Source organism: Oryzias latipes, chromosome 5 (genome assembly GCF_053564925.1).
Source record: "Oryzias latipes strain Hd-rR chromosome 5, Olatipes_Hd-rR_3.1".
In the NCBI taxonomy this organism is placed as follows: Eukaryota; Metazoa; Chordata; class Actinopteri; order Beloniformes; family Adrianichthyidae; genus Oryzias; species Oryzias latipes.
In genome coordinates this window covers 17,998,818-18,014,978 of record NC_136241.1, presented here as the reverse complement: position 1 = coordinate 18,014,978, position 16,161 = coordinate 17,998,818, and the positions used below count along the sequence as shown (strand labels likewise).

The following is a 16,161-nucleotide window of genomic DNA, read 5'->3' as shown; positions in this document are numbered from 1 at the left end:
ACATGTCTGCCTGAAGAGAGCTTGAGTTGCTCAGCGCATTTGAGACCGTCCTCATCCTCTGAATTACCAAAACCGTAAAGCTGACATTTGCATTAAACAAGTCTTCACCCTACAGTTTAGTTTATAACGTGTTTTATGTGAAGAAGATGACATTTTACATAATGTTTTTTGGAACAACCCTCTGTGAAGCCTCGCATTTATTTCAGTTTTATGGCCGTTTTGATTTAAAAGAGAAAACGCATATTGTTGGAGCGAATTAAAAAGAATGAACTCGTCTTAAATATTTCCAATACTTGTAGTTTGATGAATTTATTTTAAAATAAATCCGTATGATTAAGGGTTATTCTCGACACCGACTATTTCCCTTGTTAATGTAAAAACCAGAATGGGCAATCTTTTTTTTTTTTCCTGCCGCGTTAGCGCACGAGCTCTTTTTCTTTCGTCACAATGGGCATAACGGCTTGGGCTGTTGGTGAAGACTGCTCCTCACTAATCTTTAACGGTCCAAATGACTGATAAAATGTTGTTTCGTCAACGTCGCGCGCTCGGGAGCTTTTTGAAAAGCTTTCACAGATTCGATTTAAAAAAAAAAGCGACTTTACTGAAGAAGCACGTGAAATATGTCAACGTACTGCACTCACACCGACAGTCTGCATTTTTAACAATTTCTCCCGCCCTCTCCTCCAAAAACCCGACTTGACACCCCTGAGTGGCGTGAAGGACCGCTGTGCACTGACCCGACCCATTATTTGCTATCGGTTGACGAGTTCCTGTCATCTATTTAGCTAAAAAGTAGAGTCAGTCCGCCTTTCTCCGCCTCGTCCAAGTGGCTCTTTATTAATAAACTAGAACATCGAATAAAATAATAATAATAATAAAACTCTGAGGTCTCATTACCATAAAATATACTTTAAAAACCGAGGCTGCGTATTCACACGCCACACCGCCAAAATTAACTGGACTTATCGAAAGTAGCTCGATTTTTGTACAATAAATCCAATTTTAAACCATAATAAAGTATTCTTTCGGCCTTTTAGCACTACATTCAAGTTTGTCCTGATAATTCATAACACATAATGTAGTCACAAAGAGGGACGCATTGTGTTTTCTTTTGTGTGTTGTAAAATGTTAGTCCTGACTCTGGTAATGTGGTGTTTCATTGTGTGTGTGAAGATGGAAGTCAGCGTGATGATGAAGCCAGGCTCAGAGGCATATAAGCGGCGGAGCATGCGCAGTGGCCACTTGTGCCATATTGGAATGAGGTCGTGAACGAAAGCGTGAAGCACGCGAGAAGCTGCACGAGGCACACCAGAAATAGGGGGCCTCAACTCTAAACAGTAATAGCTCCTCTCGTTGCCCTGACGACGGATTCAGCCACGTAAGTATCTTATTTTGAAAGGTCAAACCGGAACGTTGTGGTTCTTAGTCACGCTGACTTTAATATCACTGCGAGCGAGCAGGCGAAGAGGAACGGCATCTAAAAAACCTACTTGGAAAAACTACTTATCGGTAAGGGGTTATTTTTGCGACTAAATATTCACATAGTCCGTGTTGTTTGTCACAAACCGTTGCGTGTGTTTTGCACTGTGGTGGCGCATTCGTCTTTTTTCCCGTCTCTCAAAAAGATGAGTCGGCTTCGGTCGAGTGTAAGCGCCCTTATTGCTCGGCAGCCTGCTCCTATTGCTCAAGCCGTGACGTTCAGTAACTTGATTCGGATATAGGCGATCTCACCCAGCGTCTAAACACTCCCGATTGACCCCGTTAGATTCCTTCTTAAAGGTAATACTTTATTAGTTTGACACAATTGAAATTCGGCGTGTGTAATGTTGCGCGAAGTGTGAAAGTTAGTCCCTCTGCAAAGCCATTCATGGCCCATCTCTCTTTCTGAATGCTGCGGCTCTTCCGAAAAAAAGCGCAATCTAAAGCTAGATACACTTCAAGGACCGTGTGGAAATTTACAGTTATTTGGCCTTGAGTAACTCCTATTTTTTTTTAATAATGTCGAATTCTTACATAATGAAGGTTGCGCGACCCCGTCCGATTTTTTTTAAATCATTATTATTATTTTGTATGTGTCGATCAGTAAAACTAACTGCCGTCTTTTCCAAGTCGATCAGCTGTATGGTGCTGTGCGGGATTTACCTGGCGCCTGTCACACTGCACGCGGACTGATCGCAACCGTTCAATATTCCTCTGCACCTTAACTTCCCTATTGTGCAACTTGAGTGGGTCGCCGGCCGCGCGCTGTTTCAGTTGACGTCCCGCTCTACGCAAAAAAAAGAAGGAAAACAGCAACGCGGCAAGCGCGTGGGGTAGTTGTGTGGAAAGACGGCCATCGGTGCTCACTGTATGGAAAATATCTTCATGTTGAACGCTGTGCTTGGTCGGTACTTCTAGAAGGTTGGAGGACTTGGTGACTTCCCGTCCAGCTCTAATTTGATTGTCTTCATGCTTTTATTTTGGTGAATAATGCTGCTGGTAGTTGCAGTTATTTACATCTCACTGGGAGGTATCAGCTGCCTTTGTGGGGGCCACCTCTGCGCCTTCACTCATGTTCAGGACTTTCTTTCATATTATTGGCTTAAACAATAAAATGTAGTCTTTTATATATACAAAAAGTAGTTCCAGGCATTGGCACCAGTGTTTCTGATGAAATCAGAATGTTTACACAACATAAATCAAATTGAAATTGCAGCAATAACTCAAAAATAATGTCCTGTTAATTGCTTTTACACACAGCTTTTTCTTTTTTCTCCCCGAATTTCTTGACAATCGTTTCTATTTAGTGTGTCATTTTCAGAGAAATGCTTTTTGCAACAAACCAATCAATTCCAATATAAAATGCAACAATTCAACCAAACAAAGCCCAATTCATGTGACACCTAAAATTATTACTAAAAAGCTTTACAAAGATGAAACAAGATTGTAGAAGGCTGATAAATGGGCTTAATTATTCTGTAATATTGTCAGAAAAATGCCAGATCTATAAATATAAACGTAATAACATATTTTATTAGGCTTAAGGAAATCAAACTATGCCCAACCTGTTCTTTTCACTTCTGTGCAGCAAACACTAAAAAAAAAAGATTTTGCTTTATACTTTTTATAGAAAAACAGAACAGTGATGACAGGAATTGATCAAAGTAATGGGTGGTGTTGTGTGCTGTTGTGGCAGTCAGTCATTGTGCTCTCCATAAACCACAACTCTTTGTCTGAAATTGTTTAGGCTTCTTGAAGTGTGTTTTTCTTTGCTATCTAATTTTAGTCTGCTCACAGATCCTGCTGGTTGATCTCTTCCTTCTAACAGTTTTTCAACTACGATGATACCAATTTTGTTGCCAAGAAGATGTGGTTTAAAGAAAAAAAAAATGTAAACATTTATTTAAAAGCAGGGCTTTTTTGTTTTGTTTTTTAGCTTGTATCACCACTGTGTTGATATTTGAAATAACCTGTTCCTCCCGTAGGGGCAGCTTCACAGTTGCACTCTGAATTAAGGAATTATGCAATTATCTCATAAAAGCACATAACGGCATGCACGAAATGTGGGAAGATACTCAAAAGTGGAGAACCTTTTTTTTTTTTTCAAATCAGCTGGAGAGGTTTAGATATGACGAGGTTCTGTTTGGAAAAGCCTTCCTCCTTTCTAACTTTTTGAGTTCAGACAAGTTTTGCTTTTTAGAAAAACTTGGTGGCAAGTTGAGGGCTGATGATAACACGGCTGGATGAGTGCTTACATTTCGGGGCTTTTGTTGTTTGCGAGTGTTTATGCTTTAGCCTGGGTACATTTCGGCTTGGTTCTTTCTCTTTCAGGTTTCGTTCAGGTTCTCCGTTGGTGCAAGAACCTGAATTGTAGACTTCTGCTCACAGACCACTCGCTGTATATAGAGGAAGTTGATTTTCTTCCTGTCTGTCTTCACAAGCTGATGCAGCATTGATGCATTGAACTTTTGCAGAAATGCAACGACTAATGCGCTTCAGTTATAGTACATTGTGCACATTTGTTTTTACATAGACTGAGCCTGAGCACTTAAATACTGTATTCAAATAGCTGTGCAGCTTGACTTTTCAAACTCATAAAAAAGCCTTAAAACTAGTTAAGAACAGCCCTTTTGACTGTTTAAGAGTACAAAAAGTAATGGAAAATGTTCCCAATATGTTTAGATTTTCAATTATAGACTCATATTTAACTCGTACTCTCCAATTTTTAACTCTTTCTTCGTCATTTTTCCCCTCTGATGTGCCACCCCCCCACCTTCCACAATTTGCACAATAAAGCCCGCTGGTTTGTACGTTTAGGTCAGAGCGAAGGGGGAGAAAGGCAGAGGGAGTCTGGTGCAGGGTCGCGGGTGAAAGGCGGTGCTGATCCTGGCAGAGCACGGGGGTCGCAGAGACCGTCCACCGGTCAGGAGGGGTCAGCCTCTGATGGCGGCCCTCGTTTTAATAGAGATGTCAAATGTGACAAAGACGGCTCTGACAAGCTGGCTGAAAGGAGCGGTTTCCCTCGGCCCGCTCTCTGCCGCCCGTCACGCCCAGCTCTGCCTTCCTCTGCATTCACGTCGTCTCTCTTGTTGCTTTAACTTATTTCACCGACTTACTTCTACAATGCTATAGGTCAGTTGCATATGTCAAAGCTTTATTTGTGCGTCCGCATTCATAGCGAGGGCCATTTCAATCACTTCAGTGGCAAAAAAGGCATACATGCTTTATTTAAGAAAGAAAAAGATGCCTAGCAATGGCTTTGACATGTGAAAGTGAAGCTTGTGACATTATGACAGTATTGTGAAATCTTCGCCCACTGCACTCCATCTGTAGTGCTGAACCAATTAAAAAGACATGTTGAAGAAATATATTGCTGTTCAAGTTTTTATTTAGCAACAGTACCACAACTTGAATTCTGAAAGTTTTATTATGAAAAAAATCTTCAGTCTGTATTTCCACTCACTTGTGTTGCCAGATTTGGCTTTGTTCTGCTTTAGTTGTGATAGATTTCCAGGGAAAGCTCTGCTCACAGTTTCCATAGTTTTATGTGACTTTCTACCATGCAGTCTGCGTTTTTCATTGCTATAGCACTTGCAGCCTACCATAGATGCACAGCCAGTTAAATCCTTTTTTTTTTTTTTCCTCCATCTCCCCGATCAGTTCTTTGACCCGTGCTCATTCCCTCACTCTGGCTGGATAGCATCTCTCCTCGGCTTGCACTCTCCTAGTCTTGTCCTTGAGGGGGGCACCAGCATGAGCCAGGAAGGACTGGAGTCTGGTAAGACTGTTTTTAATGAGTAGTTGTGTACATTAGTGAGTGAAAGAGAGTAGGGGGAAAAATCTGTGTGTGTTTCAGATGGAGACTGTGCTCAGGACTCGGCTGACTTTATCTGGGATGACTATCTGGAGGAGACTGGATCTGTGTCTGTGCCTCATCACGCCTTCAAACATGTGGGTATTGACCTTCATGGACAATGCATGTTTCTGAGTCACCACATTTTAACCATAATCCATATATTTTTTGTACGAAATCCTAAATAACTTTAGGACATCTAATAATTAGTCTGACCTAAGTAGTCTTAGTATTGCTTTTCCTTTTCGGTACTCCCTGTAGGGGTTGCTATAGAGAATCCCTCCATGATGTGCTGTGACAACTTTGTAGTTTATCATTACTTTGTTTGGTTTCTGAAACTCAGGTGGACCAGGGCCTGCAGACGGGACTTACGCCTGGGATGAAGCTGGAGGTCTGTGTGCGCTCAGAGGTCGACAGCCCTTATTGGGTGGCCACTATCATCACCACATGTGGCCAGCTGCTGCTGCTGCGCTACGAAGGATGCCAGGATGACCGTCGCTCCGACTTCTGGTGTGACATCATGACGGCGGACCTCCACCCTTTGGGCTGGAGCCGGCATCACGGCAAGACCATGAGGGCCCCAGAGGGTGAGTCTGTTGCTCATTTTTGGTGTTTACTTGTTTTTGGTTGGGACAGCAGAAGAGCAAGTTGACAACATAAAGCTTGATTTGACTTAAATGAAAATCCACAATTGAAAAAAATAATCTTAGTTTAACCAATTTTAAAACCATTTTTATTTATTATCTTGTGTTTTGTCAGAGGTACGAGTTATAACTGAATGTTTAATGTGTTTTGCAACAAATATTTTCCTGCAATAAATCATGAAGAAGATGCAGAAGCATCTTTGACAGCATTAACTGCACTTGTGGCTCCAAAATCTCTAAAATAATTATCATAGTTTAATTTCAAATTCTAGTTTCAAGAACTAAAAACCTCTCCAGATTTCGCAAGAGTGGACTTTGACGAACTTTCAACCCAAAATATCAGGAATGAATTGGAGTGTCGTATAAAATGGTTGATATAAAAAATAACAGGCAGTAATCAAAGGACAAAGAGACCCTTTTGCATGGTGAGATACAGTAGTTTACAGTTTTAAGTAAATATCATCTTAGATTATTTTAACCACTTTGGCTCCAAAAATACCTCAATTTAGCATCTACTTAAAGCAAAAACGTGTAATTTTTCTTTTTTAACATTTGGAAATAAATTCAGGCATCAAAGGGTTAACATGAGTCACAATACATGACCTGTGCAAAAAAAAGAACAATAGAAAAGTAAGTAGCTTGAAGGACAAGAAGGCAGAGGCACAAGTCCTTAAGCGAGAAAGAGTCCTTTTAAATTTAGAAGCTAATCATCTCAGGTTCACTTTTTTTTAATATTGCATTTGTAATTTATGAAACTGTTGTAAAATGTTGTCCCTCATAATGAAATTATGAAACTTTAATTTTCTCATCACCTACAGTAGATAGAATAGCTAAAATATTGAGCTAATTTGAAGAACTGTTAGTTTTTCAGTTTAGCTATAAAAGGTCTGTTTGGGAGAAAAAAAAGAAGGTAAACACAGCTGTCTCTATCCTATTTTGTTGCTGTTGATAAAGTTAGGAGTGGTGAATATAGGGATAAGAGATATACTGTGGCATCTCAAGGACTCCCTGCTTGTTTTCTTAATAACCTTAATGCTGTATGCGAATCACCTTAGGGGTACGTGAGAAGAATGAAGACTGGGAAGCTCTGCTGGAAAAGGCCTTGGCTGAGGGGTGCAGCGCGCCTGCCAGCCTTCTGGAACTGGTAAGGCGTTAGAGTGGAGCAGTTGTCCTTCTTAGAATTAAGAAAAAACACGGTGTCTGGATGGCGAGCTGGCCTCCATCCATTTTTCTGTGAACTGGAAAGGAAGCCGATCAAAGTTTCCTCAACAGAATCACATTGCATACCAGGAAACTCTATCACTTATCTGGAGACATGTAAGTGGACAGTTGATGTTCGGATGGAACTATTGTTTTAAAGTGACAGAAAAATAAGTATTACATGCCTTTGGGAAAAAAATTTTTAACCCAGTTTGGTGGCATTTTATAACCAGTAGCAGGTCTGAAATGAAGTATTTAAAATTCAAATTTTGTTTTCTTCACCGAGGCTGCTAAAAGTAAACTCAGTGCGAGAACAGCTTGTGAAATTCTTTAAAATCTTCATTTAGTTTTCAGCCATTGTGCTTCCCTTCTGCCTCTTAGTCATGAGGGACATTTTCTGTAGTTCAAAATTCCTCTCCCGGCTGAGCGTGCGTTCACGTGTGTTTGTGAGTGCGCCGCGTCTCATTTACCCCTCCCCTCCAGCCCCAGCGTGGCAGAGACCCTGTGGAGCTTCTGTGCGCGGGTTGTTATGTGGAGCTCCAGGACAACGTTGACCCGGGGCTGGCCTGGGCCGCAGAGGTGGAGGAGAATGTTGGAGGGAGGCTCAAGCTGCGCCTCGTCGGCACAGAGGGCCTTCCAGACACACCAGCAACCCTCTGGCTCTTTTATCTCCACCCACGCCTTCACCCACCAGGCTGGGCCCAAGAGCACGGCTACACACTTAAACCTCCTTCAGGTCAGTTTCACTGACACGGGTCAAGGCTTTGTATGTAGAAAAAAAGCTGGGGGACTTGATTTCCTGTTTTTTTTTTTTGCAAAAAGTAATCAGCCACATTAGAAAAAATAAATGCACAAATCCGGTATGGGATGTTTAATGACCAACCAAACTAACATTGATCAGAGCTTGTTAGCTCATGTACTGAACTATTACTAAATTCCATACTTTTATTGCCAGTGCATTTATTATTTTACATGTGTCCTTTTTTCTTTTAGAAATGTATTAGTATTAGTATGTATTAGTATTTATCATATTCCAACGGTAACCACTAACGCACTACGGACAATAAAAATCTACTCATCTGAAATGTTCTGTCTTTTGTTGCTCCAGATCTGTTAGCTCTGCGGACGGATGAGGAGTGGGAGGAAGTGAGGCAGAGGATCTGTGACCTTCCTCAGGATGAAGCTTTGGTGGCAGAGTTAAGTAAGGTACGTCTACAACCGAGTGACTTGATGGCGCTGCACGTTGGTTTCCGATGTGATAGTGAAAGTGAAAGTTTGCATACATGTCAGCAAGCAGAGAGCGTGGCTTTTAAAAATGACTCAACACCACAGCGCTGTTGTTTTTCTCCCAGGAACAACCCATCATCGCTGCTCATTGTTTTAAGGAAGGGATGAAACTAGAGGCTGTTGACCCCACTGCACCTATTTCCATCAGGCCTGCTACTGTCACCAAGGTAACAGAATTTCTCATCAAATCTGTTTCTTCTTTAATGCAGTCACTTTCTTATCTGTTGTTTACTCCTCCTTCAGTTACACTTTCAGTCTTATTCACTAAATGGGAAATTTTCCATCCAGAAGGCAGGAGATCCATTTTACTCCAAGTACCGGTATTTAATCTTCTGCATTCTTTAGGTATACAACGATAAATACTTCTTGGTGACAATGGATGACCTTTGTGGTATTGAGGAGTCGGAGGGTTCAAGTCGGTCATTCCTGTGTCACAGAGACAGTCCTGGGATCTTCCCCACTCAGTGGAGTCTCAAAAATGGACTTCCCCTCAGCCCCCCACCAGGTTTGTTCCGTATGATCTATTTATTAATCAAAAGAAATTGGATATGATTCTGCCTTCCGTGTTTCCCCGGTGGATTCCGACCCGTCTTTTCCTTTTATTGTCTTATCATGAGTAGGATACCAGGGTCCAGATTTTGACTGGGCTGATTACCTGAAGCAGTGCGAGGCCGAGGCTGTTCCTCAACATTGCTTTCCAACTGTAAGTCAAAACATTTGTGGCTATCAATCAAATGATCGCCACAAATGCCTTCTACCTTGCCTCTGGTCAAAGACATGTGTGAAGTCGACACATAGGGGGAAATCCAACCTGCAATCTTCCAGTCAGAGGTTGGCCGCCCTACCACTGCATGTCTGTCTATTTTTTTTCTTTAATATTCACTGAGATGTTAACATTTCAATATTGACCTCTTCAAGTTGACAGTTAAGACTTGAATGTGAAAGACTATTTGTCTTTCCTTTCATTTTTTTGCAACCTGAAAGACATTTTAAAGGTTGTCTGCTCGTTTCCTCATCACAATTGATCGTCAACCAGAACTTTACCTGCTTTTAGCTTTTGCATTTTCATCTCTTCCTCTCTGGCAAGTCTTCTTACATCGAATTGTATGAAAATGTAAAAAGTACTGATGGGAAAAAAAGTGTTTCAGGTTTTGTAAATATGGCTAAGATTAATGTAAAAAGGATTTATAGAAACTTCTTAGAGAAGCTTTAAGTTGGGGAAATGCGAAAACCTTTAGTTTAGTAAGGATAATTCATTCAAAAAATTAATATGTACTTACTATAGTGATAATTGGAATAGAAAGGACAGTAAAGTCTTAAAACGCTGTTAGAAACTGTAAAGTCATGAAAACAAGGTTTTTTTTTTTGTTTTTTTTTTAAATAAATATCTTAAAACATAATCAAAATAGCTAGTTGCTTAAAATGATTTACTGGTATGTTTGTCTGTTTTTTTTATTCTATTCAAATTTAAACATTGTTCATGTTAATATTGTTATTGTTAAGGATCTTTTACAGCACGTTTATACTCATTTCAAAAGTTAAGGGTGGTGAAACTTTAATCTGTTGAATTATGCTGAAATTAATGGCTTGCCTTTAGATTTAAAAAAAAAAAGGTTCTTGCTTCCAAACTCCTGGCCTTTTAAAAATGGCTCCAGGATGTGTAAACTTTGGAGCCCAGCATGTATACTAGTTTTTTGAAACATTATCTAAAATTGTTAGTCATAAATTATGTGTTGTGGGAAAAATTGATTTCAGGCTTTCTAAGACATTTGCCAGATCCCAGCCTTGTAAGTAAGAATCCTCCTCCTCATCTGCTGCCATGTGAATCCAACCTTTCTGTTTTCCAGGAGCAAAGTGAACACAGCTTCAAAGAGGCCATGAAACTAGAGGCTGTCAACCTGCTGTCACCTGAGAACATTCATGTTGCAACAGTCACCAGGGTCAAAGGGCAATACATTTGGCTAAGTCTGGAAGGTGAGATTAGCTAATGACACTATGCTTTTTAGATTAACTGAAGAAAGTAAACAAAAGCTAGGAAGCGTCACTTTTATCTGTTTTTTTAAAGTACTTTAATTAGAAATTTATTAAATAAAATAAAAAAGCACAACCATCAATGTCATTATTTTAACCATTTTTATATGTAAAGACCCTCTCTGAGTTTTTAGCATGTTTTTGGCATTTTTCTCATGATGGCGTAAAAACGCCACTGGAAAAAGATCTAAATTGTGATGTGAGAAGTATGCTGAGCGGGCCAGGAGCTGCCTCCTCTGCTCTGGAACAGGGAGGGGAAGGGGGGTGGGGTTGCACCGCACCAACAATCGGGCCCACAACTCGGAGGCAAATTTCTAATGAACTACTGCCACTTTGCAGAAACTATGTTCCAGAAGACTCCTTTTTTTTTTCTTTTTAAAGGAGGAATTCTAGAACGTTCCAACCAGACTTATTTTTAACTGTTTCTGAACATATGGATGCAAAAATACCTATAACCACGAGTTCTCACCAGCATCAGAATAGAACTCACACAATTTTCACCTCAAGTTGCCAGGTATTGCAAGAAATATATTTAGCAGTTGTCCTTATATATCTATAGGTCTGAAGCAGCCGATGCCAGAGCTGATAGTTCACGTGGATTCCCTCGATATCTTTCCTGTCAGCTGGTGTGAGACAAACGGCTACCCACTGGTGTACCCCATCAAGCCTTCAGGTAAACGACTTCAGTGTATGCGCAGGAATTCTAACAGCTGTCTGATGACATTTAAATTGAACTTCACCCTGATGGGGGAATGAGATGTTATATGATTTCTAACATCAGTTTCAATGTTTTTCAGTTGAGAAGGAAAGAAAAGTTGCTGTTGTGCAGCCAGAGAAACAGTAAGTGTATTTAGCAGTAAAATATATGGACTGGTCTATCTCTTTAAATAAATGTCATCATCTGACTCTGTTTTCATTTCTGTACAGCAGAACTCCTCCCAAGTCTTCATCACCAGATGCTGTCAAGCAGCAGATGGCAAACCAGTCCGAGACAGGCGAGTACTCTCAAAGGAAGAGTTTTAAATCCTGATGTATTGGTGGAGTGTGTAATATGAAGGAGGTTCACTTTTTGTTTTTAAATCTGGTGTTATGAAAATATTCAGGGCAGGGAAATGGGAAATATTGCTGCCCCAAGATCTACTTCAACCACCGGTGCTTCTCAGGCCCTTATCTGAACAAGGGACGCATTGCTGAGCTGCCTCAATTCATCGGCCCTGGAAACTGTGTTCTTGTTCTCAAGGAGGTGAGACAGATCATCCTTTTTTTTTTTTTTTATATTGACTCCTACTGTTAATGACTGCGTCGTCTGCCATTTAGTATTATGCAAATAATTCCTAAAAATGAATATATTGCTTTCATTCTCCTTAATATCTTTTTCTGCAAATATTGAAATCTTGAGACACTGTGGATGATTGGATCAGCTGTAATTGTCAGACACAGTGTCAGTTTATTGCCTCTGCTCCATAATTCAGCAACTCCTGGTTTCTTCCTGTCTGGCTCAGACCATTTTTTGTTTGGGTTAAAGTATATCTCTGTTTAACGGGTGGCCCGGCATTTCCTATTAGCAGCCCTCAGGGTTCTCGAGCTGTACTTGTTTCCCTGCTACAAAACCCTGAATTCAAATGAAGTTATCAGGTTTCTGCTGTGCTTTATATACAACTGATATGTTGGATCAGGTGGGCTGGAACAGGTAACAAGTGTATGTTGCAAGTCTGGAAGGCCTGATGCCTACAACTCGAAGAGAAATGCAAATTATTTTCCCATTATTTTATTTAAATTTAGCAAATAGAAAGTCTAAGATAGTACAAGCACTTCTACAATAATAATGTAATCTGATTAAGTAATTCAGTAACAAAAGTTCTTTCTTTTTTTAAAGGAGGGGAGAATTGGCCTGTCTAGTATTGTCTTTCATTAAAGGAGCGGCACAAAAAACGCATGTGCCTTAAAATGTACTTGATCAGAAAGCTTTCACTACGTAAAAGATGGGAAAAGGATTTTTTCATGTTCAGAATCAAGGCCAGAATACTTTTACAAAATAAGAGCAACTCCATCTAATTCATCTTTTGTATTCAGGTGTTGACTCTACTAATAAACTCGGCATACAAGCCGAGCCGCGTGCTGAGAGAACTGCAGCTGGATCAGGAGAGCCGCTGGCAAGGCCATGGAGAAACACTCAAAGCAAAGTGAGACTTACCTCTTTAGAGTACTTGAAGCAGAAATAAAAACTTTATTTGCACAATTAAATCTTTGTCAGGCTCCTGCTGTTTTAAGAGATATCTTATAAGAGTACACATGAACGATAGGGAACTCACTCCAATAAGATTAAAGACAGGTTACCCCTTTTTTTTTTTTTCATTAAGTAATTGGAATTTATTTAGAAATATTTTCTTTACTAAACTTAATTTCTTTTCAAACATCAGATACAAGGGAAAGAGTTACAGAGCAACAGTGGAAATTGTCCGGACTGCAGATCGAGTGGCAGACTTCTGCAGGAAAACCTGCATAAAACTGGAGTGCTGCCCAAATCTGTTTGGACCTCGCATGGTGCTGGAGCACTGTTCGGAGAACTGCTCTGTCCTTACCAAGACCAAATACAGTGGGTGACTTTACAAAACGTCAGATAAGTCTTAGAAAGGAGTTGTTGTATTATCTGTGCCCATTTTCATGATGAAACATACGAAATATGGCTACACATTTTTATAATACTAAAGTTACTTTATTCATAATATTATTACTACAATCATTTGAATTTTAAAAAAATTATGTAGGTCATTTCATGGATGATTATAGATTTGCTTTTACTTGTTTATTTATCTATGGGCATATCTATTAGTAATTTTCTTCAGAAATAGTTAAATAGTTTTGTATTTTTTATCAGTAATAATTTCAAAATACTTAAATCGTCTGTAGTCAGCAAACTTTTGTGTGTGTGTGTGTGTGTGTGTGTTTTTTTTACCAGCTTATTACTATGGAAAGAAAAAATGTAAACGTGTTGGGCGTCCACCTGGGGGCCACACCAATTTGGAGGCTGGCGTAAAGAGGAAAGGGCGTAGGAAAAAGAGGAGAAAACAGCTCTTCGTCCATAAGAAGAGACGTTCTTCAGCCTCTGTAGACAATACGCCTGCGGGATCTCCACTGGTAAGATGCATGTGATTAGGGTTGTCAATTCAGCTTAGTGGATTTTAAAGATTACTGTTCTCATTTTTGACTTGCAGGGCAGTGGAGAAGAGGAAGATTTGGATGAAGACGACTCCCTGAGTGATGATTCTGGCTCTGAGATGCAGGATGATCTTCAGGATGACTCTGAGCAGTCAGCTGGAAAGTCTCAACCAACCACACCTTCTCCCTCACCACCAGCAACGCCCAGGCCTTCACGCAGACGCCGGAAACCTTGTTCGCCCTCGTTCTCTGATGATGAGAATCACCCTCCTTCACCGAAGGTAGCATTACTCTCTGTCACTGTCTTCTGCTGGAATGAAGCAGAAGAGGTGTCCATTGAGACTTGAGCTTAATGCATGAAATATTTAGGTTTCTCGCTTACCTGTTAGAACCTATTGTGTTTGACTAAGCTCATCTTTGTTTCTGTAGACGTCAAAACTTGAGCCTCCTCAGAAACTGTGTTTGGACACCAGCCCACTGGAGTGGAGTGTTGCTGATGTGGTCCGCTTTATCAGGACCACAGACTGCGCACCTCTGGCAAAGATTTTCTTGGATCAGGTTAGAAATATTTTGACTGACCAGGCATAGAGACTAGCTTGTTAAGAGTGGAGGCAATATGTGGGAACATGTCTTATCCAAAATGTTTGTGTTTGCAGGAGATTGATGGACAAGCACTGCTGCTGTTGAATCTCCCAACAGTCCAGGAATGCATGGACCTGAAGCTGGGACCAGCCATAAAGCTGTGCCACCACATTGAGAGGGTCAAACTGGCATTTTATCAGCAGTTTGCTACATAGTTGATGGGGAATAACATAGGGCATGGCAACATCCTGTTCTGTGTATTACCCATATAAAAAGAGAAACATATACTCCAACTGTGACTTCTCTAACATTGGATATCTTCTAGAGTCCTGTGTGTTTTACATCCACAGTCCACCGTGGACTTGCATGATGTAAAGAAGATTTAGACCCTTTGAGAAAAAGGAGTTTAGAAGATGAGGATCAAAACATTTTATGTGCTCTCAAGAGATGGTGCCAGAATAAATTGTTAGAGGGGAAAATAACGACTGTTTGAAGGCATATATTAAAGAATATACCCCTTATTCATTCCAGAGTGTTTCAAAGTAAAATCCTAAAGTTTTGAAGAACTTGTTTTTTTGATGAACAAACTAGGATTACTGTTGTTGATTTTTTGGCCATTTACAAATCCCAGCCTGACTCACAAATCTTATAATGGAAGAGTTCCCAAAGCTTGTCATCCTGCACAGGAGAATATTTGACTTTTTTTTAACTGATATTTACCCTTGTGGATTATTTTGAAAAGTAGCTGGATTATTTTTTAATTTTGTTGTTGTTTTGGACCAACTTTAAATTTTTGTGTTATATTACTAAAGGTTTTCTTGATGCATGCAGATATCTTTAGAAAAAGTATGGACATAAAAAAAAAAGAATCCTGTCTTTTTTGTAAAAGAACGAGTAAAAGAGATCAATTCTTGTGCAGTGAATGAACCAGACGTAGCATTTAATTGGTACTATAGATGCCTAAAATAAAAAAGCAAAAGCAACTATTTTACAATTTAAAACAGTTATGCATAATGCATTAAAAATGTCAAAATTGTTTAAAATTACTAACTAGATATATATCTATATATAGACATCTATATATCTATATATAGATATATAGATATCTATATATAGATATCTATATATCTATATATATATATAGATATAGATATATATATATATATATATATATATATATCTCAAGAGACTAAACTGCGCTCCTCTAAAGTATATAAACAGTACCATGAGGATTCTGTAATAGAAGCACAAGTGAAACCATGCACTGTTTTACAGTACGTCCAGATGCATATTTGTACATATTGTAAATAATCAAATGTCTAACAGTGCAACAGGGTAATTTTGAATATATATATATATATATATATATATATATATATATATATATATATATATATATATATATATATATATATATATATATATATATATATATATATATATATATATATATATATATATATATATATATATATATATATATATATATATATATATATATATATACACATGATGAACTGTTTGCATTAAAATTACTTAAATGTTCAATTATTCCATATATTTGCACAGAACTGGCCAAACCTTTCTGATTTGGAGAGAATGATGGGGGATTAGCCACTGTATAATATACCTTAGTCTAGCTTTTACAGGGGATTTTAGGAAGTTTTAAAGGAAGAATATGTTCTTAAAATGATTTTGTACTTCTGTTTGCAATGTCATGTAGAGTGATTATTGTTTGTGCTCTGTTTTGTGACCAAAAAAATCAGCCCCATTGTTTTCTTTGTTGGGTTGTTTGTATTTTATTTCCTTTTCTTTTTGTTTCAAAAACAATTAAATGTATTGTTTCTGTCGCCGCTGCGAAAGAACGCACTGCAATAAAAACGATTAACAACGTTTCCCAGCATGCACTTCGTTGTGTTTACGTCG

The 16,161-nt window shown here is 39.1% G+C and overlaps 1 protein-coding gene across 6 annotated transcripts; it reads left to right on the top strand.

Annotated features, from left to right (window-relative positions):
• The first annotated feature begins 1,240 nt into the window (after positions 1 to 1,240).
• Positions 1,241 to 16,130, top strand: sfmbt1 (Scm like with four mbt domains 1). 6 transcript variants are annotated; one of them, XM_078947328.1, is made up of 21 exons: positions 1,241 to 1,378; positions 5,140 to 5,257; positions 5,336 to 5,430; positions 5,676 to 5,919; positions 7,032 to 7,120; positions 7,660 to 7,912; positions 8,285 to 8,382; positions 8,529 to 8,630; positions 8,809 to 8,968; positions 9,084 to 9,166; positions 10,311 to 10,437; positions 11,054 to 11,167; positions 11,292 to 11,334; positions 11,425 to 11,489; positions 11,598 to 11,737; positions 12,568 to 12,677; positions 12,915 to 13,090; positions 13,454 to 13,632; positions 13,710 to 13,934; positions 14,083 to 14,211; positions 14,310 to 16,130. In XM_078947328.1, the coding sequence occupies exons 2-21, from the start codon at positions 5,233 to 5,235 to the stop codon at positions 14,448 to 14,450; spliced, it is 2,598 nt and encodes an 865-aa protein (XP_078803454.1). In that variant the 5' UTR covers positions 1,241 to 1,378; positions 5,140 to 5,232; the 3' UTR covers positions 14,451 to 16,130. The 6 variants fall into 6 exon arrangements, with proteins under 6 accessions (XP_078803454.1, XP_023810754.1, XP_023810755.1 ...); XM_023954986.2 differs by having other exon boundaries at positions 11,422 to 11,489; XM_023954987.2 differs by having other exon boundaries at positions 1,373 to 1,509.
• Positions 16,131 to 16,161: the final 31 nt, after the last annotated feature.

Coding starts and splice junctions, on each gene's coding strand:
- sfmbt1 (XM_023954986.2), top strand. CDS start 5,233: ATGAGCCAGGAAGGACTGGAGTCTG. Junction 11,490..11,597: donor GGCAAACCAGTCCGAGACAG/GCGAGTACTCTC, acceptor GAAAATATTCAG/GGCAGGGAAATGGGAAATAT. Junction 12,678..12,914: donor GGAGAAACACTCAAAGCAAA/GTGAGACTTACC, acceptor TTCAAACATCAG/ATACAAGGGAAAGAGTTACA.